This window comes from Sceloporus occidentalis, unplaced genomic scaffold, assembly GCF_023333645.1.
Source record: "Sceloporus occidentalis isolate IW3139 unplaced genomic scaffold, rSceOcc1.0.p SCAF_6, whole genome shotgun sequence".
Taxonomy (NCBI): Eukaryota; Metazoa; Chordata; class Lepidosauria; order Squamata; family Phrynosomatidae; genus Sceloporus; species Sceloporus occidentalis.
Window position 1 is genome coordinate 96,400,734 of NW_028316986.1, and position 24,400 is coordinate 96,425,133.

The following is a 24,400-nucleotide window of genomic DNA, read 5'->3' on the forward strand; positions in this document are numbered from 1 at the left end:
GCCTTGTGGGCAGAGCTACCCAATGTTAAGGAGGGAGGCTCCTTCTCTGCTGGGAAATTACATTGGCCCATGAATAAGTCAATCAGATTTTTAGGTCAATTATTTAACTAAATTTTCTAGACTTAAATGTATATACAGCAATAAAAACAAAATCAACAAAGCACAGGTCCCTTTCCCTCCCATCAGATGCAACTGCATAAATAATGTGAAGACACTGGGCAATGCTCACATTTCTCTGTCTGTCCCTCCATGCTCCTATGAAGACGACCACAGCTTGTCTGTTTGCCAAGCAGAGACAGAAAAGCCCAATCATAAAGATTATAAGGCTGGAGAACACCATCAATTGTGTGATCCTATCGCAGGTCCCTGTCAGGGTCCAAGGTTTTTGTCCTGTTAGGCTCAGCCACAACCAGAGCAAACCCAGGACCGTTATCATATTGTAGTCAGTCATGGTGGATTGTCAATGGCCAACTGGACACACTCTGGACCCTTAGAGGTAATGCCACTGCACTTCCCTTGTGAGGTCATGCTGTACTGTCAGCTCAGCCCCATGTCTCCCAAGCCCATGGCAAAAAGCATTGCCTATATTGTTATTTTTATTTATTTACTGTATTTATACACTGGCTTTTCCCCTGGGAAGGTGAACAACCTCTTGGTTCTGATTTCCAAAGGAATACAAGGCAGCACTCTGGACATACCCTAGAGACTACTAGAGAAAACACTTCTCTAGGCATTTGTAGGTCCTCCAGCATGATTCTATGGCCAACCTTTGGCAGATGTTGACCATGGGGCTTTGCCGGAGGACCTAGAGACTACCAGAGAAAACACTTCTCTAGGCATTTGTAGGTCTTCCAGCATGACTCTATGGCCAACCTTTGGCAGATGTTGACCATGGGGCTTTGCTGGAGGACCTAGAGACTACTAGAGAAAACACTTCTCTAGGCATCTGTAGGTCCTCCAGTATGATTCTATGGCCAACCTTTGGCAGATGCTGACCATAGGGTTTTGCAGGAGGACCTAGAAGTTCCTAGAGAAAACACTGGCTCCTCCTCGCAGCCTTCTCCTGGCCTTCAGCTGCCTCTTCAAGAGACCTAGGGGCTGGGAAAAGGGTGGGGAGAGGAGGAGCGACCGGCGCTTGCCAGTGTCTCCTCCCCAGGGACCTTTGCCAGCCTTCAACTGTCCCGAGAGACACAGCTGGAGGCAGGGAAAGGTCCATGGGGAGGGAGGCAGGGGGCCTCCCCGCCCCCTTCCTCCCCACTTACCCTTCCTGCCCTCCAAGTGTCCCAAACGGGGCACTTGGGATGCAGGGAAAGGTCCGTGGGGAGGGAGGCAGGGGGCTGCCCATTCCTCTTCTTCCCCTTTTGCCTTTCCTCACCCCCAAAGGGCTCCAGAGAGCCCTTTGGGGCGAAGAAAGGTCCAGGAAGAGGAGGACTGGGGACTTGCCCATGGCTCCGCCCCCTCACGGGCCTTTGCTGAGTTCCAGCTGTCTCTGAGAAAGGGGCAGGGGGAGAAGCCCCGCCCATGGAGGGTGGAAGCCACACCCCCTGCGCCAGAAGCCCTGCCCCACCACGTATCCCCATCCCGAGAAGGCAGAAGCCCCGCCCCCTGGCACGCGAACCTAAAAAGATTCGCCATCACTGCTCTAGTGATTCCACCCTCCTTGTTGTGTCACAAACAGACGAAGGGGGTTAAACTCTGGGTCAGGGTGGATCACAGTGAAAGAGGTGCTCCCTTTGCACCTGAGAGATGAAGCGAGATTTGTTGGCACTTTCAAGAAAAGCAACCCAGCAACAAATAAAACAAGAAAAGAGTCTGCTTGATACTTCGACTTGAAAGCCCCCCCCCTTTTGTCTTTGCTTTTGTTTTCCCCTTTGAAATACAATTTCAAGTTCAAGCTTCCTTCTAATTGAAGGATATGAATTGTGCTTTGTCTAGCCATGAATGAGAAGTGGGCAAATTGAGGAAGGGCTCTCACTGGTTTGGTTTCTGCCTGTGTGTTTGTTGGCAGATATTTTACACCAGCATATTTTCTCCTGTGGTTAAAAACAAAGTGAGTGCTTCCTAGTCCTTTATAATAAAACAAGTTCAAAAAGTAGGAATACAAACAGGAACATTTTTGCAGCCTGTTCTCTGCTAGCAGGCTTTATGCTTGCTGCTAAGTATTACTAAACTAGCTACTTTGTAATTAACAGTAGCACTGGAAAAACCTCCCTGTCACTTACAGTATTGTACTTGGAAGTAAACCCCACTGAATTAAATGGGATTCATGCCCTAGTTAAGTCTACAAAGGATCGCAACCCTTTGAGGAGTAGTCTATTCAATTTTACTTCCTTTTAAAACTGCCTCTAAAAAAAAAACATAAAAATTGAGTCATGTCAAAAATGCCTGCATGCATTTTTACCCAGTAGTAGTCCAACTGGGGGCAATTCCACTAATCTAGATCACAATGTGCCAAAGCCCATGGCTCTCTGTCTATGCCTACCCTGTCTTCTGTTTGCTGCAATTCACCTCACCATTCACCACTGATTATGTCTATGCTACATATATTTCCTTAATATGTTAGTTTCTATTTGCACAACATAGCCTCAGATGTTTTAATGTGGGAAACATTTTCAAAATATGACCTGCTTACTGAAGAGAGTCAGGTTAGAATTCTGCTGCCTCTTTTCTCGTAGTGTGAAAGAAAGCTCCAAGACACAGGAATCAAGGCAAGAAAAGTACGCAATCCGCTCTTGTCAGTCACATGGCAACCCACCACAGCTGTCTGATGGGGTGTTTTCAGCCAAGTAGATTATAAATTGTGGAGGCTTGGAATAGAATGCTTTACAGGTGAATCCTCACATTCTCATGAAATTCACTCGGACAAATCATTGTCTCATAGCTTTACCTATGACACAAGTATTCTTTAAGCAATAGCATGGAAAACTATAATGTACCACACAGAGCTTCATAGAGGAAAGCTGGGACACAAGTGTGTATAGCCAAGTAACAATCATCATTTTCACTCATTTTGTATGCTGTAGTTATCCTTGAGAAAACCTAGAAAGCATAGTGAAAGCGGCTGTTCTTCTCTTAAAGCAGCCACACAATCCTCTTAAATTTGCACATGACTGCTTTATTGGGCATGTTTTGACTTGCTATGCTTACATTCTTCATCAAGGCTGCTAAGTGGTATTAAAATCTACAAGGTAACTATTCAGCTGCTTATTTATTTAATTAAGGCACATTCACATTTCATAGGTCACCTTTCCCCTTTTCCTGTCTAGTGGTGTTCATGTTCCAAGGGACCAAAACAAAATACCCAGCAGGATTCAACAGGATAATTCTGACAGCAGAAGGTGCATTCACCAGTGGAATTGAGAAGGTGGTGGCCATCACTGCTCTCCTGTAAACCATTGGTAGTCAATTAAAAAAAAAAACTGGCACAGAGGGCTGGGAAATCTTCTGAATAAGTTTTTGTGATGCTACAAAAATCTGGGGGGGGGGGGGAGGGCAGTGGGATGAAAGGCAAGTCTTGACACAAACATTCAAAATACTACTATTTAGATTTACATTATCTGAAGATGCCATATACTGTATATACTTGTGTACAAGTCAACCTCATTTATAAGTCGAGGAAAGGTTTTCAGGCCAAAATTATGGATTTTATATGACCTGTGGATAAGTCGAGGGTAGAATTTAGGAGACAGGTTTTTAAGATTGGGGTTGGAAGTAAAGGGAAGGGAAGGAAATGCAAGGAAGAGAAGGTGTAGAAGCAAAGGTTTGGAGATCAGGCTGCAAGTGGAGGGAAAATAGGGAAAGCAAGGAGGAAGAGGAGGAGGAGGAGAACAGGTTTTAAAATCACCTTGAAAGTGGAGGGAAAATGGAGAAATGCAAGGAGGAGGAGGAGGAGGAGAAGGAGGAAACATTTGGAGATCGGATTGAGAAGAGAATCATCAAACACACACACACAGACACACACACACACACTCGTGCTTCCAAGGTCCTTCAGCAATCACTGCTGAGGCACGGAGAGTGGGGCATCAGAGTTGCTTTTTAAAGGACATTTACGAGCAATATTACTGTTTGTTGTTCTTGTTAACTGCTCTCCAGTCAATCTCAACCCATGGCAACTGTATTGCCCCGTATATAAGCTGACCCCAGATTTCAGGGTCAATTTTTGGGCATAAATTTCTCGACTTAACTTATAGTCGAATATATATGGTACACAACAAAAAACAATTAGCAAATTATTGCTTAAACCAGTTAGACTCCCCCCCCCCCCCGCCCCCTTATCTACAAAATGAAAATAACAATGCTCTATGGGAGCAGAAAAGCAGAAAAATGAAGATGAGATATATGTAATAGTATTACTAGATCAAACAATATATTAGTGTCATTTGCTAACCAATCAAGATGACTCCTCCACAGCCCAGTTATCTTTACCCATGAGTACCCAGATTGTTGGGGGCAAATTAGCTTGCAGTTGTAAACCACTCTGACACTGCTTAGGCCGTATGAAGCAGTATATAAATGAAGCTTGTTTGTTTGTTTATGATGCTTGGTCATTCAGCTGCCACTACAGAGCGCCACACAGGCCTGCCGCACACACTTCCTGGAAATGAATGTCATAGTGATTTCTTGGAACTGAACATTCATCAATTATTTCTTGATGATTTAAGCATACTGGTACCTAATTTTTTAAAAAAATGTAATATTATAGTTAAGCTTTTTCTTAATATTATATTATATCATATTATATAATATTAACAAATGATGGTTGGCCTCTCTATGTGATTCACGGAAATGTGTTGACCAATAGCTCCATGTTTCCTGCTAAACTGTGGTGTCATTTCGAGGGAAACCATCCTGAGTTGAAAGATAGACCGTCTGATTTTTTCAAGAGGAAGTGCAACAAAATTTTGGCTTCAAAGAAAACTATGACAACACTTCCCAAAACCAATAATGAAAAAGTACTGGAAACTTCCTACGTAATAAATTACCATGTAGATCAAGCTAATACCATTACAGAGACTTCTATTAAACCGTGCACTATTGATATCGTCAAGTGTTTGCTTGATGAACAAACTGTTAAACTAGTTTCCAACATTCCTCTGGTAACACTGTTGCTAGATGAATCAGTGATATGGGTGATGATGTGAAAGAGACATCAGGTTGCATCAGGTGTACCAAATTCGCACTACAAATGGATGAATCGATGACATGCAGGGTTGGTTATTTATTTGTTATGTTTACAGCTGGCCCTCAGTATCCATGGGGGGATCTGTTCCGGATCCCCATGCGAATACCAAAATCTATGGATACTCAAGTCCTACCGTCCTCAATGGAGGCGCAGCCATGCAGCTGCACCACTATTAGGGACAATGGGACTTTGCCCCTCCCTGGCTGCCCGAAGCCCCTCTCACCGTGGCAGGGGGCTGCCTCCTCTTCCTGCCTGCCACCGAAGCAGCTGCCTCTACCTCCTCCTCTTCTCCCTGCCACCACCTCTTCCTTCCTCTCCACCTCCTCCTTCGTCCTCCTGCCGCCACCACCACCTCCTCCTTCCTTCCCCTCCTTCTCCTCCTCCTCTGCTGCCCCCCCTCCACATGGGCTTGCTGTCTGTGGATGCTGGAATCCGTGGATGGCAAGTCCGTGGAAGCAGAGGGCCTTCTGTACTTACAAAGCTATCAGGAGGACCTTTTTCTTTGCAGACCACTACCAACCAACACATCAGAGGGTGAAATATTTAATCTTTTGGATGAATTCTTCTCATCAAATGAAATACCATGGGAAAATGTGCAGATATATGCAGTGATGGTGCAAAGGCAATGAAGGGTCACAGAAAGAAAAGGAATTACCCAGCTCCACCCATTGAGTCTCATGGCTCAGTGGGAGCTATAAACCAGGTCACACAAAATCCAACAAACTACCCACTGTGCCACCCCAACCTTCTGAGGACTCATGGAATAGTATTCAGTGTGACACAAGTGAAACAATGAACATGTAGGAGGTTTCCACTCACGCAGTAGTTGTTTGCACATCATGCCAGCTCTTGCTAAAGTTCTGTTTCAGTTCATTCATCAAGTTGATGCCAAGCTTTTGTTTTATTTCTATAAGATGCTTCTCTTTAGCTGCTAACACTTGACGCAAAGTTGCAATTTCATCCTCAAGCTGAATAGAATTAACAAAAGAAAAGCTGTATTATTGCTCTCCGTTATGTATGTAAAACAGCTTTAGGCACATTTTCTTGAAGAACACAAATGACACAATAAAGCTGTGCAGCAAAATACTTCTGTGTTTAATTGCATTGCTCTTCATGTTTAGTTATAGAGTGTTTATTTGTTTTATATTCCACTTTTCTCCCAGCACAGGATTCAAGGCAACTTACAACCATTTAAAAACACAGCATTGTACAACTAAAGAAATACCAATCTGCTTGTTACTGTGATTTATTTAAACATGGGAGATCTCACCAGTGGTTGTTATAAGACTGGGCTCTGGCGAATGACCAGGATGCTACATTTCCAACAAGAAGAGCTGATGGCAGCAAGAAATAGGTGCAGTGGTATGCCACATCACATTCTTTTCCTTTGTTTCTAAGATCTAGTTGGTGTCTGGATCTGAGACCCTCAGCTTGCCTATCACAGTTAACAGAAACCTGGTTTGCTTGTTTGCAATATGTTAAATGGTATTAATACGAGATGATGGGACAGGTTGCTAAGGCTATTGCCCACATCCCTTTGATGAATAGTGAGCAGATGCGAAGGAGGACAGGCTGTGCTAGGAGTTTCAAAGTCAGTCTAATGAGAATGGATAGTACAGGGTTGGAAAGAGAGGCAACCCTGGGAAAGAGGGAAAAGGAAAATGTTTGGTATAGCATCAGCCCGCTCAAAATCTGAATTACAGTGGTCCCTCCAAATTCGCTGGGATTAGGGGTGAAGGACCCTTGTGAATGTGGAAAACTGCAAATTAAAAAAAATACTATTCTTTTTACCTGAGAAAACACCTCTCTAGGAATCTCCAGGTCCTCCAGTGTGACTCTGTGGTCAACATCTGCCAGAAGCTGATCTAAGAATAATGCTGGAAGACCTACAAATGCCCAGAGAAGTGTTTTTTCTAGGAATTTCAAGGTTCTCCAGCATAACTCTATGATCAATATCTGGCAGAGTTACACTGGAGGACCTAGAGATTCCTAGAGAGAACATATTAATCAAAATCACAAACAACCAAAGGTTTGGACTTGGATTTCTGTACTGAAGTAATCCTGTACATAACAGTTCGGCAGGCAGGCTACTGCCAAAGGCTAGCCATTCCCACCAATTTCATTTCCATAGAGTACCTCATGAAGCTCAAAAGTACTCTGTTCTGAGCACATCAAGATAGAGGGTGTGGCAGCAGAAGCAGGCACCTCAGACAGGGCAGCACTTTCATTTTGAGTATACCTGGTAAATTAGATAGGGTGGGAGGGGATGAAGAGCATCCACTGTGTGAAAAGAGATGGAGAGGGAATGGAGGGCAGGGGAGGGAAGAATGTGAGGTGGCAGAGGACCAGGAGGAATTGTACTTCAGGGACCAGGAAGAAGTGTTTGTTAATTCTATCTGGAACAATTAGAGATAAAATCTTCCAAAGCAATCTTAGTGTGACATTTTTGTATTAAAGCAATGGAGGGACAATGTTGGACTATAACTCCCATCAAGCTTTCCCACCATAGTCAGTAGTGAGAGATGCTGGGTGTTGCAGTACAACATCATCTAGAGAGCTGCATGATTTGAACTCATTCTGACACCAGCCCACAACATAGGACCCAAACAGACAGGCCAAAATAAAGCTGCTTTGGGTTACTTTGCAGATGCATGTGTTATTTAAACAGCATACCTCCAGAGTGGCCCAAAGCAGGTTTATTTCGGCCTGACTGTTCGGGCCCATAGTATACTTGAATGTTTACCTCTATCTTTGAAAATGGGTACTACTGCAATAGAAGATTATTAGGAACCCATCAGATATAATTACTATAAATGTGTACTATCAGTAACACAGTAGTTCAATATAACCATAAACATGTGCATCTATATTTAAGATAGGTTCCTGTTATAACTAGGTTACATGTACAGTAACTTCTTTTTTGAACTTGTATTTACAATTAATTTGCTATCTGGTCTTTTTTATGATATTACAAAAAACAACAACAAAGAAATCTGACATATTTGTGTATATTTGTGATGGCTGTTAATTAAATGTAAATTGCAGGGTCACCAATGATATTTTTTTCTGGAAATTAAATACCAGTGTGAATTGAATATTATGTTTGCAGGACTGGCACAAATTTTAAGGTGACACAAATCCACAATCTAAATACCAGCACATAACAATAGGACATGGAATGCCAATAATGTAATTATTGTCTCATTAAATATAAAAAAACCGCATTGTGTTTTGCTACCCCAGTAATTTTTTAAAATTTATATGAGAACATCAAGGCTGCTGTGTCAATTTGTGCATGATAGTTTATTTAGAAATATGTCAATTTAGGATTTTCTAATAAACAGAGAAACAGCTAGGCCAACTTGAAAAAATCCATGTGGCAAATGGCCTATAAGAAATGTGTTTGCCAGCTTATGTATTTATTATCTATAGTGGCTTCAAGTGAAAGATTCTTCATGCTTGACTCTAGTGAATTTCCCACACTGCCATGTGCAGGGATCTCTATGTTAAAATGTACTGAGCAGATGGCTAGGAAATAATCTTGCCCTTTAAGAGAGGCTATTTGCATCAAAATTGAAAGCTGCCTACTACCACTATAAACCAGCAGAGCTAGGAGAAAGCACCTTAGCAAGAAACAAACTGGGAAAGGGCAGGCTGTTTTCGGTGTTCTTTCTAATAAAACCAGTAGTTAAAGAGACCCCCTAGTCTGTTCAAGTAAAATAAAACATTGTAAGTAAATGGAGAAGGAGATGAGTACTTCATTCATCACTGACTTTGGAAAACCTAATTAGACCTAGTTTATGAAAAAGTACCTTTTTAGGTATGTTTTATCGCTGTTCTAGTAAAGGCTAGAGAATTATAAATAATTAAGATTCTGAATGTTCAAATCACAGTCCTCTAAGGCAAAAGATTCACAAATATATTAATATTTCCCAAATAAGATAAATTCCATCCAAAGAATAAGCCAGCAAGGGCAATTATACATAAATATATGGCTGAATCCAGTATTAGTCCCAACTAGGGTAGGCCAACCAAAATGAATGGGACTTCTTAGTCATCACCCCTTATGTCAGTTCCCCTGCTTTCAAGAAATCTAATTGGGACTAATATTCGATTTAGCCCAGTATGATGAACTATTTCATTATCATTAGGTCACTGCCTGCAATTTTCACATGTGAGTAATAGTTTACCTAAAGTTTCTATATAAATATACACAAAAATAATTTGTAAAAGCCCAGCTATAAACATAAAATTATCTCCTGTCAGCAGCCATAATTCAACCTCCATTTTTAAAAAAAGAGGCAAGGTGTTCATCTGCATGCTCTTCACACTCACGGTACAATTTATTGATAATTTATTAACCCCAAATCATAGTGAAAATGTGAAGATGTGAAATAATGAAAATGTGAAGTGAATCTGAAGGTGATGGCTTCCCAATTGTGGGAACAGATCCAATGGATGCTTTTAGAATAGTTTTAAAATGGGGATGTGACTACCCTAAAGATTTTATGGCAACAGCACACAAAGATATTTTCAAAGGCACTGAGAACTAGGAGGCAAACAATTCCCACTGCAAGTACAGCAGCTACTCCAAGAAAACATTAATTCATTACAGCTCAAAAAAGTTTGTAAATTCTGAAAAATTCCAGGCATTTCTAACACAAATCCCCAATGCATTCCCTTTGTACAATGTAATTATATGCCATTTGAACATTGTGAACAATTTAGGACAGTCTTCTGAGCAGAGCTGACCTAGTTTCCATAACAGCTATGACAAGAGAACATTCTACATTGTGCTATGTGCCTTGAGGATGGGGTCCTGAAAGAAAGCTAGATCTGGGGTGAAGACTTGTACAGTTATGCATATAATTCATGTGTGCCTGTTCTTCATAACTTGCTCAAGAAAGAGGTTAAGAGAAAGAGGTGACATGTAGACAGGCAAATAAAGTAGTAGGATCATTTTTTCAAGTGTTCCATTATATGAACCAAAGCTGCTTCATTTGTAAAACTAAGCTGAATAGACTCAAAATTATTTTACCTATTACATTTATATTCAAGATCTTTCTCCAAGCAAGTCAAAGTAACAAACTTTGTCCCTGAAACAAATCTTTGAAGTGGAATAAGGTGAGACACAGAAATTCGCCCCAAGACACCAATGTAATCCATTTTTCTGAGATAATGCTCCCCAATCCAGCAAACCATACACTATACTGCATTCATTCTCTTTTCAGTCAGTCTGCATGTAAGAATGTGCCTGTTTCAGGAAACACTTATGATGTGGACTATCAGGGCAGCTACTTCCCAATCTCCTATAGCTTTTTAATCAAGAAAGACTGAACTCTGTTGAACCCATATGGGTACCATTTTGTAAATTTGAGAGTCATGATAGTGCAAAAAGTAAAACAAACACACCCACAAAAAACAAAATCCTATGGCAATATAGGCAGTTGTGATACTCTATTTATTTTGACATGGAGTACGTGCCCAAGAATAATCACACGGAGAAAAGTGGTTATAGTAATGTTTTCCTTAATCAGGCCTTTCAGATGACATATCCAGAAGGTTAAAAAAACATTACCTTGACAAGTTCTGCTTTTAACTCTTCTTCTTCTTCCTCAGAAATTATATTGGTAAAATCAACTTCAGTTACCATATCTTCATCTGTCTCTTGTAACGCTTGACTTTGCAACAGACCTTTGGAATTAAAAGAAAACAAATTTTGGGGTAATCCAAATTGCAGGAAAAAAATAATGCAAAGATGTCAAACACTCTGTCAGTCTTTTTCTAAAGGAACTAAGCTGGTTTGTAAATCTCTCTGCTTTTGTAAATCTCTTGAAAACTTTTTTTTCTATTTAATTAGTTGGGCTCTTGACAGGGAGGGGGATATGGCTTAGCAGCAGAGCAAATACTTTGCACGAAGAAGGAGAGAGACACAATCCCTATGGTTTCCAAGGCTATAGGGGTGGGAAAAGCCCTGCTTGAAACCTTGGGAAATTCTTGTTAGCTGAAATGAACAGCAGGTGGCTACTGTCCATGACACTATCAGTACAAATTAAGCACCAAATTGCAATGAAATCCCCACAAATACATAAATCTCTACCTAATTTGAAAGCCCAGGATGCCTATGCTGCATGTTGCAGCCTTCACTGAAAATATGCAATAATTACATCTAATACAATAATTACATCTAATTATCTAAATATATTTTGTGACATCCTATCTGACTTGGCACTACCTTTGCATGGCTGTGGTGGGGGTTTGCATGCTACTGTGCAGCCAGAGTATGTGCAGATAGTAGTACTGCTACTAGTAGGGTCTCCCATGTCAGACAGTCTTTTGCTGAGGAGCCAGACAAAATGTGCCAAAAAGCTACTGGGCGGCAGTAGTAGTAGCAGGAGAGAAAGAGAGAGAGAGTCTGTGTGTGTGTCTGAAGATTTTTGGATGATGTTGCGCTTATCCAGGACTTAACCCATGAAGATCCAGGAATGCTCCAGCAACAAACCATTCCTGGAACTTCCCCATAAATGATTTGATTCCTGGATCTTCATGGGTTAAGTCCTGGATAAGCATAATGTGTCTGAAAATCTTCAGCACCATCATGTGACTTTGCCGAGAATATGCCTTTTCCTCCTGGCTCCCCCCCCCCCCCCCCCGTCTGATAAACTCCATAGTGAGAAAGGAATAGTAAATGCAGGCCAAGGATATAATGCAAAGTATGATTGAATCATATTAATAAATTTTCAGGGAAAACCCATCAATACAACTATAATCCAAGTTTATGCTCCAGCTACAGGGGAAGAAAAAAAATAAATTGAAAATTTGGTGCTGGAGTCTAGGAGGAAATTGATCACATACTAAAACAGGACTTGTTAATCATAGGTTATTCAAATGGAAAAGTAGGAAACAGAGCAGAATCAAAGATTGTAGAAAAATTAGTTTTGGATCAGAGATGAAGCAAGAGAACAATGGACTGAATTTTGCGAGGCCAACCATTTCTTCATCACAAACACATTCTCCAAGCAACCGAAGAGGTAGCTGCTGGATGGCCAAAACAGAAAAAAAAATAGATTACATTCTCTCTGCAAAAACAAGACCAGGAGTAGATTGTGGTACAAACCATGAAATGCTAATATCAAAAAGTGGAGTAAAGCTAGAGAATATTAAACCATTGTGCCAAAATACAGCCTGATAATAATTTTGCACTTTTAAGCTTTATTGATATGAAGCTAGAAGAACTCTGGACAGAAGCCAGGGGTGCTGCCAGCAAGGAATGCAAAAAGACACTCTCTGCAGCCAACAAGAAAGAGAAGCCTCAATGGATAACAGATGAAACTCTTCAAGCAGTTAAGGACAGATGAAAAGAAAAAGTAAAACGTGAAAGAAATAGGGTCAGAATCATGAATGCAAATATTCAGCAACTAAGGCACAGGGGCAAAGAGAATTACTATAATATTTAATGCAAATATAAGAAGACAAACAAACAAAAGAACAAGAGACATTTTCCACTAGATCTATGTAACCAAAGAGAAAATTAAACCAAGATAGGGGGTGTTCTATGAGCAGCAGGGGAATACATTACATGACCACGATCAAGTAAAAATAAAAAGATGGAAATACAAGAAGAACAAAAGAGATAAAAGGATGACAGAATCATTCAAGGAAGAAACATTTGAATATGAACCTACAATTCTAGAAAGTGAAGTGGAAGCACTTGGAAGAAATAAATCACTAAGAACAGATGGCATACCAACAGAGCTGATTCAAGCTACAGAGGCAGAATCTACTCTTGTTCTAACTAAAATCTGTCAACAAATATGAAAAAAGGCCAACAGACTGGAAACACTCAATATACAGCCCAGTCCTCAAGAAATGGGACACCAATCTTTTATGCAATCAAAGTGATGCTCAAACGTTTACAACCAAGACTTTTACTGTACATGGAATGAGAAATGCCAGATGTCCAAATTGCATAATGAAATGAAGAAAATCATCCTGTGCTTTATAGATTATAGCAATGCCTTTGTGTAGATTAGTGATTCCCAAACTTTGGTCCTCCAGATGTTTTGGACTTTAGCTCCCAAAATTCGAGACTGACTGGCCAATCTGGCTGAGGTTTCTGGAAAATGTAGTCCAAAACACATGGAGGATCAAAGTGCCAACCTGTGGGTGGAGTCATGGCATAGTATCTGCATGCTTGACGCCAAGACCCCGCCTCCATTGCGCCATTTGCGGGTTCTTTTTGCACTAGGTTGGGGCGTGGCATGCGGTTGCCGCATCCCCAACCCAGCGCTTCCAGCCCATGTACAACCCCTTACTATCTTTGATGTGTACTGACTCTTCTGATGACTGATCTCAGCACATGGGCTTTGTTTTGTTCAAGCTAAAAAGTTAGCAGGATCACTCTTTTTGCATGCCTAAATATAAATGCAGTCAAAATTAGGCTGAAAGGTAAATGCTTGGCATACCAAGAAACTGCTTTCTGCTCAGACTCTTCCCTTTTATAATACTTTAGGTCTCAAGTAAAATTATGCAATACTCTAAAACAGGGGTTGGCAACCTGCGGCCCGCGGGCCGGATCCGGCCCGCCAAGGCCTTCCTGCCGGCCCCTGTGCAGTCCTGCCGCCGATTGCCGCCGATTTCCCCCATTTTCGCGCCGCTGCGGCCGCCATTTTGTTTTTCAAAATGGCGGCCGAAGTCTCGCGTGACCTCAGGATGGCAAAGGTCACGCGAGACTTCAGCCGCCATTTTGAAAAACAAAATGGCGGCGCCCATTAGGAGGCCTGGTGCAGCTCCTGGAGCACTCCAACAGGGCTCCAGGGGCTGCAGCAGGCCTGCATCGGGCTCCACCTTGCCCTCTGCCCTCCTCCTCCTTATGAATAGAAGAGCAGGGAAAGGAGGAGGAGGAAGAAGGAGGAGCCAGCTGGCCAGCAAGAGCAAGAGCAAGAGCAAGCCAGAGAGAGGTTGGTTGCTTCTTTAGGGGAGGGGGGGTTAGCCTTCTATTCTGAATTGCATTTTAGTAGTTTCCATGCTAGTAACTTGTTAGTATTATTATTATTTATTTGCCCTTGGTGGTCTCTTTGCAAAAACTACTCCAAGCTCCTTGTGCTTCTCTGGGTTGAGACAGTGGTGCATGCTTTCTCCCTTCTATTCTGAATTGCATTTTAGTAGTAACTTGTTAGTATTATTATTATTTACTTGCCCTTGGTGGTCTCTTTGCAAAAACTACTCCAAGCTCCTTGTGCTTCTCTGGGTTGAGACAGTGGTGCATGCTTTTCCCCTTCTATTCTGAATTGCATTTTAGTAGTAACTTGTTAGTATTATTATTATTTATTTGCCCTTGGTGGTCTCTTTGCAAAAACTCCTTTCAGCTCCTTGTGCTTCTCTGGGTTGAGACAGTGGTGCATGCTTTTCCCCTTCTATTCTGAATTGCATTTTAGTAGTTTCCATGCTAGTAACCGTTAGTATTATTATTATTATTATCATCACTCCGGGGGCGGAGCATGCGGCCCCGCCCCTGGAGGGTGGAAGCTCCACCTCCAGCACATGGCCCCGCCCCCAGAGGGTGGAAGCTCCACCCCACTGCTTCGGCCCCCCAGTTGTCCGAGGGACAGCAACCTGGCCCCCGGCTCAAAAAGGTTGCCTACCCCTGCTCTAAAATATTACATTTAGTGTTCATATTTATGATTTAATAAAAATACTCCAGGACTCTTTTTCCACTATATACATGCAGATATAAAATTGCAAAATATGGCTTTTCACCATTTCAATTTTAGTTTTCAGTATGAATAGATAAATAAAGGTAAATGCATTGCTTCCTTATTACTTGCTGTTTTTAGATTTACAGAAGTTAAGCCAATGTTGAATTCCTTCCTGTAAAACTGAAAAAATAAAACAAATGGGCTGGAATTATGAGGCCTCTATTTTTACTTATTTTTCTTCTACTACTTATACTTATTTTTCTTCTTATACAGAAAAAATACAGCATTAAAAGAAAAAAACCTTTAATTAGTAGCCTCTCTCCTATTTGAAATCTGCTAATCAAGGAAAACAGGTACTAGGTTCTTCATTTTTAACCTTTTAGAAAATTATACTTGGAAACACTGAGTCCCAGGTACTGAGCCCTGAGTCCCTAAGTCTTGGGAGAAGGGCAGGATATAAATAAATATAATAACAACAATACCAGCAACACTGGATGCAACCTCTAAGTCAGAGTTTGGTATGCTTATCTTGCATCGCAATCATATGTCCATTCATCTTGTAACTCCCATTTAGTAGAGAGGAAATCCACTGTTCCTGTTGATTTGTGGACTGAACTTGTTTGTAAACACATCTGAACTGATTAAGCTCATGTCTATTTTTAGTTTCTGTCTGCAGACTGTCTAAAGTAAACCAAAGTAAAACCTCCTTGTTGCTGTCCCTCCAATTCTAATTTGTCTACCTCCTTCTTAAAACGATCTTCTATTTAGACAGACTTCTAAAAAGAGAGTGTTGGATTTGTTCTACCCTCATACTCTTCACCTTCAAAAGATGCTGCTAAGCAACAAGCAATCTAGTTCCGAAACCCTGCCATTGTTTTTTTAGTACAAATTGTCTGGATCAGTCTGAGCAAAAAAACAAAATGCTTCAAGAAAAATGTACCACTAATTTACATATCAGGAAGACTGAGAAACAATAATATTATTATAAACAATAAGATACTGTTATTTATTCCTGTAGAAATATAGAATGACATTCCATATAAGACTGGTCAAACGTTTCCTCCACAGAAGTAAAGTTCACTTTTTTCTTAGAACTGACAACCAGAAATTCATTTTGTGTTGTCTAGACTAATTATCAAATCTAACTGAAAACTGAGCCAACTATTTAGATCTTGATTCTTGTGAGAATGGAGCAATAAGAACAAGTAACTAAGCAGCTGTTTCACATCCATAAAGACCTGTAGGAATAAAGAATATCCTTCTCCTAAACTATAAATGACCATTATCCAAGAAAGGTTCAATGATCTTCTTATCTATTTAGTGAGTTACAGGGGTATTTCTCATGTTCATGCTTAATCTTTTCCTGGAGTTGGAGAACCAAGTGTAAATTAATCAAACAGAGTCAAATTCAATACTTCTGTAAAACCTATTCTTGAGACTACAATTTAGCAGTTGTTAAATCTGAACCTGAAAGACTGACTTAAAATAAGCCATATTGTGGCAACAGGAGGAATAAACTTGCACTGTTTTGTGAGACATAGGGGCAAAACAGACTGGCAAATAAAGCTGGCTTCTCGGTGGTATGGGGGCATGGCGTTCAGACAGCATCACACCCCTAGGCCGCCATGAAGCCGCACAGCTCACTACACCTGCAGTGGATTCACAACATTTTGGCAGTACAGCGTTTGCACACGCTGTGCCACAGAAATGCTGAAAAAACCCTCTGGTGTGGCAAAGGCACCCTTTGCTGGCTTGGGACGTGGCATGCAGTTGCTGCAGCCCCAACCTGGCGCTCAAAGAGGCGGTGTTAAGCCACTGCTTTCCACCATCTGTTTTCAGCCATAATTTCTGTAAGAGTAGAGGAATGCATATTTATCTAAACACAACTTAAATATATGGTACTGAGATTCCCTTTCCAAGGGCAATACTCCAGTTACAGCCCTGGGCAGTTCTAGTGGCTCCCTGATCCTAAGACGTGATTTTGAATTATCTCTGAATTAGCTCAATAGTAACATTCCCAAGATTCTTTGTTCTTCTTGACCAGTGGTGCTCCAGGCATTTTAGACTTTAGCTCCCAGAATTCCTGATCATTTGGGCAAGCTGGCTGGGACTTCTGGGAGTTGAGGTCCAAAACATTAGGAGAGCCAAAGGTTGAGAACAACTGTTAGATGACAAGAAAGAAAAATACTGTATCATTTTGTCATCTATTTATTAATATAGTTAAATCCAGTAAATCCTCTGCTGCCTTCTACCAAAAAAACTGGGTGGGAAAGGTTTCCAGCAATCCAGAATGAGTTTTGGGAGAGTGGGGGGGGGGGGAGTGATCAATATTTGAGGGTTCTGTTGGATACCACTGATTCAGCAATTGAAGTTTGCTGCTGGATGCTGTCCGTTGATCAGACTTCAATCTAATTCATTAAACCTTATACCATTATGTCAAACCAGCTATGTTTTAATTAAACATTTGAACAGCAGGAGGCCTATAATAAATCCATGAAGTCAAAATGTCAGAAAACAAACCTTTCCCAGCTTCATCCATCTTATGAAGGCAGATTACAATCAACAGTTCCAGTAAATTCCTGCCACTGTAACTGTGCAGCTTTTTTTGCAAATAATTATTTATGAAAAATTTAAGTAAAATATAATACATAAATAATGTAATATAAATAATATAAGAGTGGAAATTTCAGGAAGTAATTAATGTACAATATAAAATTAATTTACTACATATTAATGAAGTATTTCTAGCATCCAGGATTGCCGATGTGTTTGAAATACCTTCATAAAGGCATCAAATTATTACAGTATGTAGTTGATGACATTGGTGGAGGGTTTTTTTCCCCAGTTCTGTTGTTAGTATTTCATTTATATCATTTAGGCAACAAAGACATATGGAAAGGAGTGGAGAGGGTAGATGCACTGGTGTTGCTGTTAACTGCCATCAATTCAACTTCGACTTACAGCAACCCTATGAATGAGAGACCTCCATGTCCCCCTATCATCAACATCCCTACTCAGGTCTTGCAAACTCAGAGCTCTGGCTTCCTTGATTGAGTCTATCCCTCTGTAGTAGCCTCTCTCTTTTCCTACCCTAATTACCCAATCATAGGGTTTTCTCGGCAAGATTTGTTCAGATGGGGGTTTGCTTTTGCCCCCCACTGAGGCTGAGAGAGCATAACTTGCCTAAGGTGCACCCGGTGTGAAGCCAGTTTCTGGTATCCCCTCCAAAAAAAAGAGTCACAAATATAAGTAAGGTTTTGGAAGATATATATATAAAAGCAATCAGAGGTTCTGGGTGTGTGATAAAGATTTGTGAAGCCCAGACATGCTGTAAAATGTCAAGTTCAAATTCGCTGCACAGAACAGCACACGCTGACCCAGCTAACATATGGTCTTTCCTTGTTCCCAGATCTGCTTTTCCATCTTTCTCCATCACATGTACAACCTTCTGCACCTAATTAATACCAACCTCAGCAGAACTTAAATGGCACAAAGAAATAGCAAGAGACAAAAAAATGAAACCTGGGGAGAAAGCAATGAATTCCTGTAGTTTCCGAACAACAGTGCTATGGGAAGTTGCTAAATGTTCTTACATTCTTTTCAATGTTTTAGTCAAAATGCCACCCTTTAGCAATACATACTGAAGCCAATTACACCATTTCATTTCTTTATAGGCAATGCAAAGATTTATCATACTTCTTGCCTGCTGCTTAAACTAATATTTGACGTCAATAGATTTTTAAAAGCAAATTGCTACTGCTTTGTTGGTTCAATGATAGAGTAATGTTGTGCAAGTTGAGGAACATTTCATAACACTTCTGGAAATGTTCTGTTTCAGAACTACATAATTTTATTTGATTCAGGCATTAAGGGTGCATTGATTTAGTTCTCAACAATGGCTCAATGAGACCTAGAGAGTTTAACTGTGCTAAAATAACCTAGGTGAATTATTGTCCAAGAAAGTTTGCATTATTGAAAAAAGAAAGTGTTGGCTATTGCTGCAAGAGATGAACATGGTTAATTTTCTGAATAAAGAAAGAGGGTGGGGGTTAGCTGTTAAGAAGAATGAGTTTAAGGAACAAATGTTGGACTCTCAATATTCACACTCTTTCAAAGACATAAAATAGTTTGCATTAGAGTGTATTTGCATTCTTTTATAGGGAAGGGTCAATCAAATTTTTACAGTTATACTCCTATCATTGCCAGGGAAGGAACGTTTATTCAAATTCAGGATATATTCACAGCTAAGAAGGAACAAGACATACATACTGAAACTTCGATGCTCCAAATTGTGTACAAAAAGAAAAAAAAGGTGATGACAGAAAAAGCCATTCTCCTGTTGGGTTTACCAGGTTGCTTGGTAAATGCTTTACTCCAGAAATTAGAGGAAGAACAGCCAGCCATAGCCTGTCTGCCCGCTAAAAGTGTAAGATTTTCACGTTAAGGAATTTGTATTGCTACTTGCTAAATGAGGCCTCAAAAGTGTTTGAAACCAACATTAAAAATACAAGATCTAAACAAGCTCTTAAGGTTTTGTCTAAGGTTTACTATGATATCATCATCATGAGATTCCCATCAACAAGATCTAGGTAGCCATTGCTGTTGGCATGTTCCCTCATGTCAACTCAAAGAGTTTTGTTGAAAACATTTAGTTAGAAGGAAATTTATTCCAAGGTTGTTGTTGTTGTTTTGCAAGATTTATTCAAAGGAGGTTGTCATTGCCTTCCTCTTAGGCTGAGAGAGTATAATGTGCCTAGGGTCACCTTGTGGGTTTCCATGGCTGATTAGGGGGTTCTTCAGAGTCTCAGATCAAAACTCAAACCACTGAAACACTACAGAAAATCCAGGTGTTCTGACAATGAACAAAAATTTTGTCCCAATTACTTCTCCCAAATTTACTTGTTGATTGTCCTGAATCAAATAAAGACAAATATATTTTAGCATACAATTTCCAAATCTATTGTGGGATGATAATGATTGTGCAAATTATACACTTACAAGGATGAAAATCTGACTGAACTTTCTGATTACACAAATATTTATTCTGGTGCCAACCAGGTACAAAATCACCCACATTATGAGCTATGGTATTTAGCTATGATTGAGCGATGATTAAAGAAGTTTAAGGAGCCAGCACAGAGCAGTGGTTTGAGCATTCAACTATGACTGTGGAGACCCTGGGTTCAAATCCTGGCTTGGCCATAAGAACCCAATGGGTGACCTTGGCCAACTTCTCTCAGCCTCAGAGGATGGCAATGACAAACTCCCTCTGAACAAACCTTGCCAAGCAAACCCTGAGATAGGATCTTCTTAGGATCGCCATATGTTGGAAACGATTTGAAGGCACACGACAACAACAAAGAAGTTTAGCAAAAACACGTCCTTTCCTGAATCCACATGAAAAATTGCTGAAATAAATTTATTGTTACACTCAGCTTCATTATCTGAGTGGTGAGAAGTCCTATGGGAAAAGCAGTTATTCACGTTTAATTGAAATGAAGCTTATTGACTTTTTAAAATACTTTCCTTTATCTATCAATATGCAATATACAATTCATCTATCAATGAAACATTCTAAGTGACAGCCAAAAATCTATTTCTCCTACATCAGATTTTTATACAGATAATTTGTTTCTTTATTGGTCTTGATAATCCTAAAACAAAATTATCATGGGATTAACTTGGCAGGGTTTGTTCAAAGGGGCAACCAGCACCATAAAATGTTTATAAAGCCCAAACTGTGAGAATATCATAGCTGAGTGTTTTCTAAAGTCTCCTGCAAACTTCAATATGATGTTCTCTTCACACAGAGATACTGTGACCTCTCTCCTGGCTGGCAGTCAAAATCCAGTTAAGATCTCTTCAGGGGATCAGCTAAACCTAGGCCTTCTTAGCTCCCATGGAGACATATCAGCAATACATCATGGGCTATCAAAACCCCTTTGCCTCAGGGCAACCCACACGGACAGTCAACTCATTAAAATCTAACAGAAAACCCATGACGCTATTTTAGTTAGACACAATATAATCACTGTGTTCATTAGAAAAAGGGCAACCATTTCTATTTCTTATTAATACAAAATTAGACCATCACAAAATTTATACAATTATTATATGTCAAATTATCCTGCTATCTCAAGGTAAAATGAAACAAAAGTATTATCGATTAATCAGTGTGATGTAGATAACACCAGTTTTCATCACCAGCATCATCACCAGCATTAGATGATGACAATAATGAACTAAACATTTCTGTGCACAATTGAGAAATGCCAGTCATTGCCTGCAAATTTAAAGTGTAGTAACCAATGCCTTCTTACAGAGCACCAGGTCCAGGAAAACCCACTGGCTATAAACTTGGTCCTCTGTGTAATCCTACTCAACAATGGCCTGACACTTACATCCAAATCAACAGGCTGCCCTGCCCACAACCTTTCTCTCTTATCTGGATTAAGCACCAGTTTGTTTGCCCTCATCTTGTATATCAAAACTGTGTCAAGACATCTATTTATGGTTCCCACACCTTCTATAAGACTAGCTGGATGACACTTTGGCTGAAAGCTCTGGATTACTTTCACCCAGTAGCTTCATTTAGATATTTTAAAAGACTGGAGGACAAAATGGGAGGAGAAACTTGGAGGAACCCAAAAGATCAATGAGCCATGGGGTGGAAAAGGAATTCTTCAACTTTACATATAAGATATAGCCCTCCAGAAAGATATAGCCCTCAGTCCTATTCTGGGTAGGGGGGTCATGGAGAAATACCACATTTGATAGTATTGAAGTCTGATGGTATGAAAGAGATACTGAGAGGTCCAGGACAACTAAAAAAGTTGCATTCCCCCTGTCTGTTTTATGGTACATTATCCTCCAGGGGAATGACGCTGGAAAACAGACTGGAATATATCTAAGGCCCAGTACAGACTGGTGGGAAGCGCTGTCCTCGGGCCAAAATTAGGGCTTGGGAGTGTGCAGCGACTGCACGCTCCCAAGCCCTAGTGCGCGGTGGCAGCATCATGGCGGCCACCCATCCACATGGGGGCACCATGATGATGCAAGCGCGGTGCAGCATCTGCACATCTGGGTGCTGCGCTTGTGTCATTGACACTCCACAGTACATTAATGGTGCATTGATGGTTGCGCCCATGCGCGCCAAAAAGAACCTGTGCTGTTTGGTTGCTGTGGGTTCCCTCAGGAGCAAAAACAGGCGGCTCCAGTCCGTTGAGCCCCTTAGTCATTAATATCATTCAAGAGTACAATGAACTCTTGTTACAAAATCCGTGGATGCTCAAGTCCCATTAAATATAATGACATAGCAAAATTGTGTCCTTTATAAAAAATGGAAAATCAAGGTTTGATATTTGAAATTTATACTTTTTTTTGAACATTTTCAAACTGTGTATGCTTGAATCTGTGTATAAAAAATCCGGGTATAAGAAGGGCCGACTGTACCAGGAGTTAAGATGCCACCACTTTTCTACCATCTTACTCAAGAACAGTGTATCAGATGCTGATCTAGAATCAAGGCATCCAATTTTTCCCCAGTGCCTCTTTCAGTGCAGTGGGAACCATGGCCTCCCTTAGAGGCCCTAACTGTCCAGATGGTAATCTTCATCAATCTTTGACTCTTGTCAAAATAAGCGGCATCCAGATCAGAATGAATATAGACAGTATTGCAAACAGGTCAGTGGGTTCCATCTGATATCCTGATTTTACAGAGCAAAGGCTTTTCACCAACCAAAAAATATTTCTTTGCTGCCAGTACTGTACTGCTATCAAGTACACTCTAAAGAAGTGCTTTTGGGGCTATTTGAGGTGGGAGACCAGCAATTTTTGTTTTCCAGTGTGCAGGGAACTGGCACCTAATCAGTGCCCATAGGGTACAACTGTTTCTTCTTTTCCTGGAAACCTGTCAAGGACTGACATCTCAGATCTGGCACTAGCCCAGGGACTGCCACTTTGAGTAGCACTGCTCTAAGCCAGTTTCTCATATATGTTCAATGAAGCTTATCAGGAGAGGAGGGTGTTTTCCCCTCATTTGCACTTTAGTTGTTAATCCAACAGTTTTACAGTCCTCCAAAATACCAAGGTACTGTATTGTGACAACTCTGTGTTTAAAGGATTGACAACATGCTCAAGTAACACGAAACTCATATTTCATATCACTGCAGATACTGTTATTTGAGAAATGTTCATCATGATTCTCTATACTTTGTCCTGTAAAGCAGAACAGATCAAAATAGTCTTTGGCCAGGGCAAAATTTTAACATCCTCAGCACTGTGCTGAGTTTCATGTTCCTTGAATATATTGTCAATCCCTTGGTATTCTGAATTGCTCACCTCACAGTAGGAACAAACACTTTTAAAACCATAAATACCTACTCAGACATCATATATCATATCTAGCTGGACCATAAGTGGAACAGGCCTTTCGGCAAGATGTGATGTCCAAAATATTTGTGGCACTGGCATGCAAGTTAATTTAGATTAGATACTGAAGCTCATCAGTTTGTAATGATTTCTGTATTTTACATTTGTCATTAAATATTTTTGTGAGGAAAGAAATTAATTGACTTCAGTATAATGCATATAATTGAAAAAATGAGAAGGTTAAAGAGAAAAAAAATACAACAACTGAGGAAGAAGTATTAGACAAGCAGAGAAATGCTGTTCAAAATCCTTTCGTTGGTTAATCAGCTTCTTCACAGCATTATAAAAAAGGTTTAAGGGTATGTTTTTTACCTGAAAATGATTGTTCCCTCCACAGGTGTCAAACACTGTAATCATGTTTTCCTTGCCTCACAACCTTTTCTTGGCAAACATAAAACAAATACTAAATAGCCTTTCATAGGCCTACCTAGTATAATATCTCACAATGTATAGAAAGCTTGTTAGCAACAAAGCCATTACATGTATTCTGAGTAATCCCTCAAAATAAGGTTTAAGGGCTAAATTGTTTTGCCAAGTCTCTGTAAGAATGGTGAACTCAGAATGCTGCAGCCCTTGATGATCATTTTAGACAATAAAGAATAAAATGCCACATATAGAGTAGAAATGCAATTAATGTGTGTGATCAATCAAAAAGGATCCCCACAGCTTCACATCAGTCCTACTATGGAAAACCATTTATAACAGAGCATTTATACTGTAATCTAACAGAACATCTGGGAAAAAATGTTTTGACAAGATGTCAATTGGTAGGAATCTCTTAAAAAATGTCCACTGAGGAAACAAAGAGTGATGGCTAAATATCTTGAAATACTTCATACAATTGTTTGTTTGTGGCATTTGCCCCTAGCTTGTTGCTATCTATTACTGTACATTCAATACACTTGAATTTCATCTTTGACATCGTTTAACTCAATACAGTGTCAGGGTACACACTGGTGCTTTAATCATACATCTGGAAATATTATTTGAACCAAAGGTAACATACACATATTGTTGTCATCTGCCCTCAAGTCAACCTGGATTCATGACGACCCCATAAGATATATGCATGTAGATATGTGTATACTTA

At 40.3% G+C, this 24,400-nt stretch overlaps 1 protein-coding gene across 7 annotated transcripts in view; it reads right to left on the reverse strand.

Moving 5' to 3' along the window:
- Positions 1–24,400, reverse strand: part of TPD52L1 (TPD52 like 1) — a 152,274-nt gene that overhangs the window by 19,953 nt on the left and 107,921 nt on the right. For all 7 annotated transcript variants that reach the window (XM_089530440.1, XM_089530438.1, XM_089530437.1 and 4 more), the window contains 2 exons: positions 10,761–10,876; positions 6,002–6,150 (listed from right to left, as the gene is read on the reverse strand). In XM_089530440.1, coding sequence (XP_089386566.1) covers positions 6,002–6,150; positions 10,761–10,876 — 265 coding nt within the window. The remainder of the gene's footprint in view (positions 1–6,001; positions 6,151–10,760; positions 10,877–24,400) is intronic.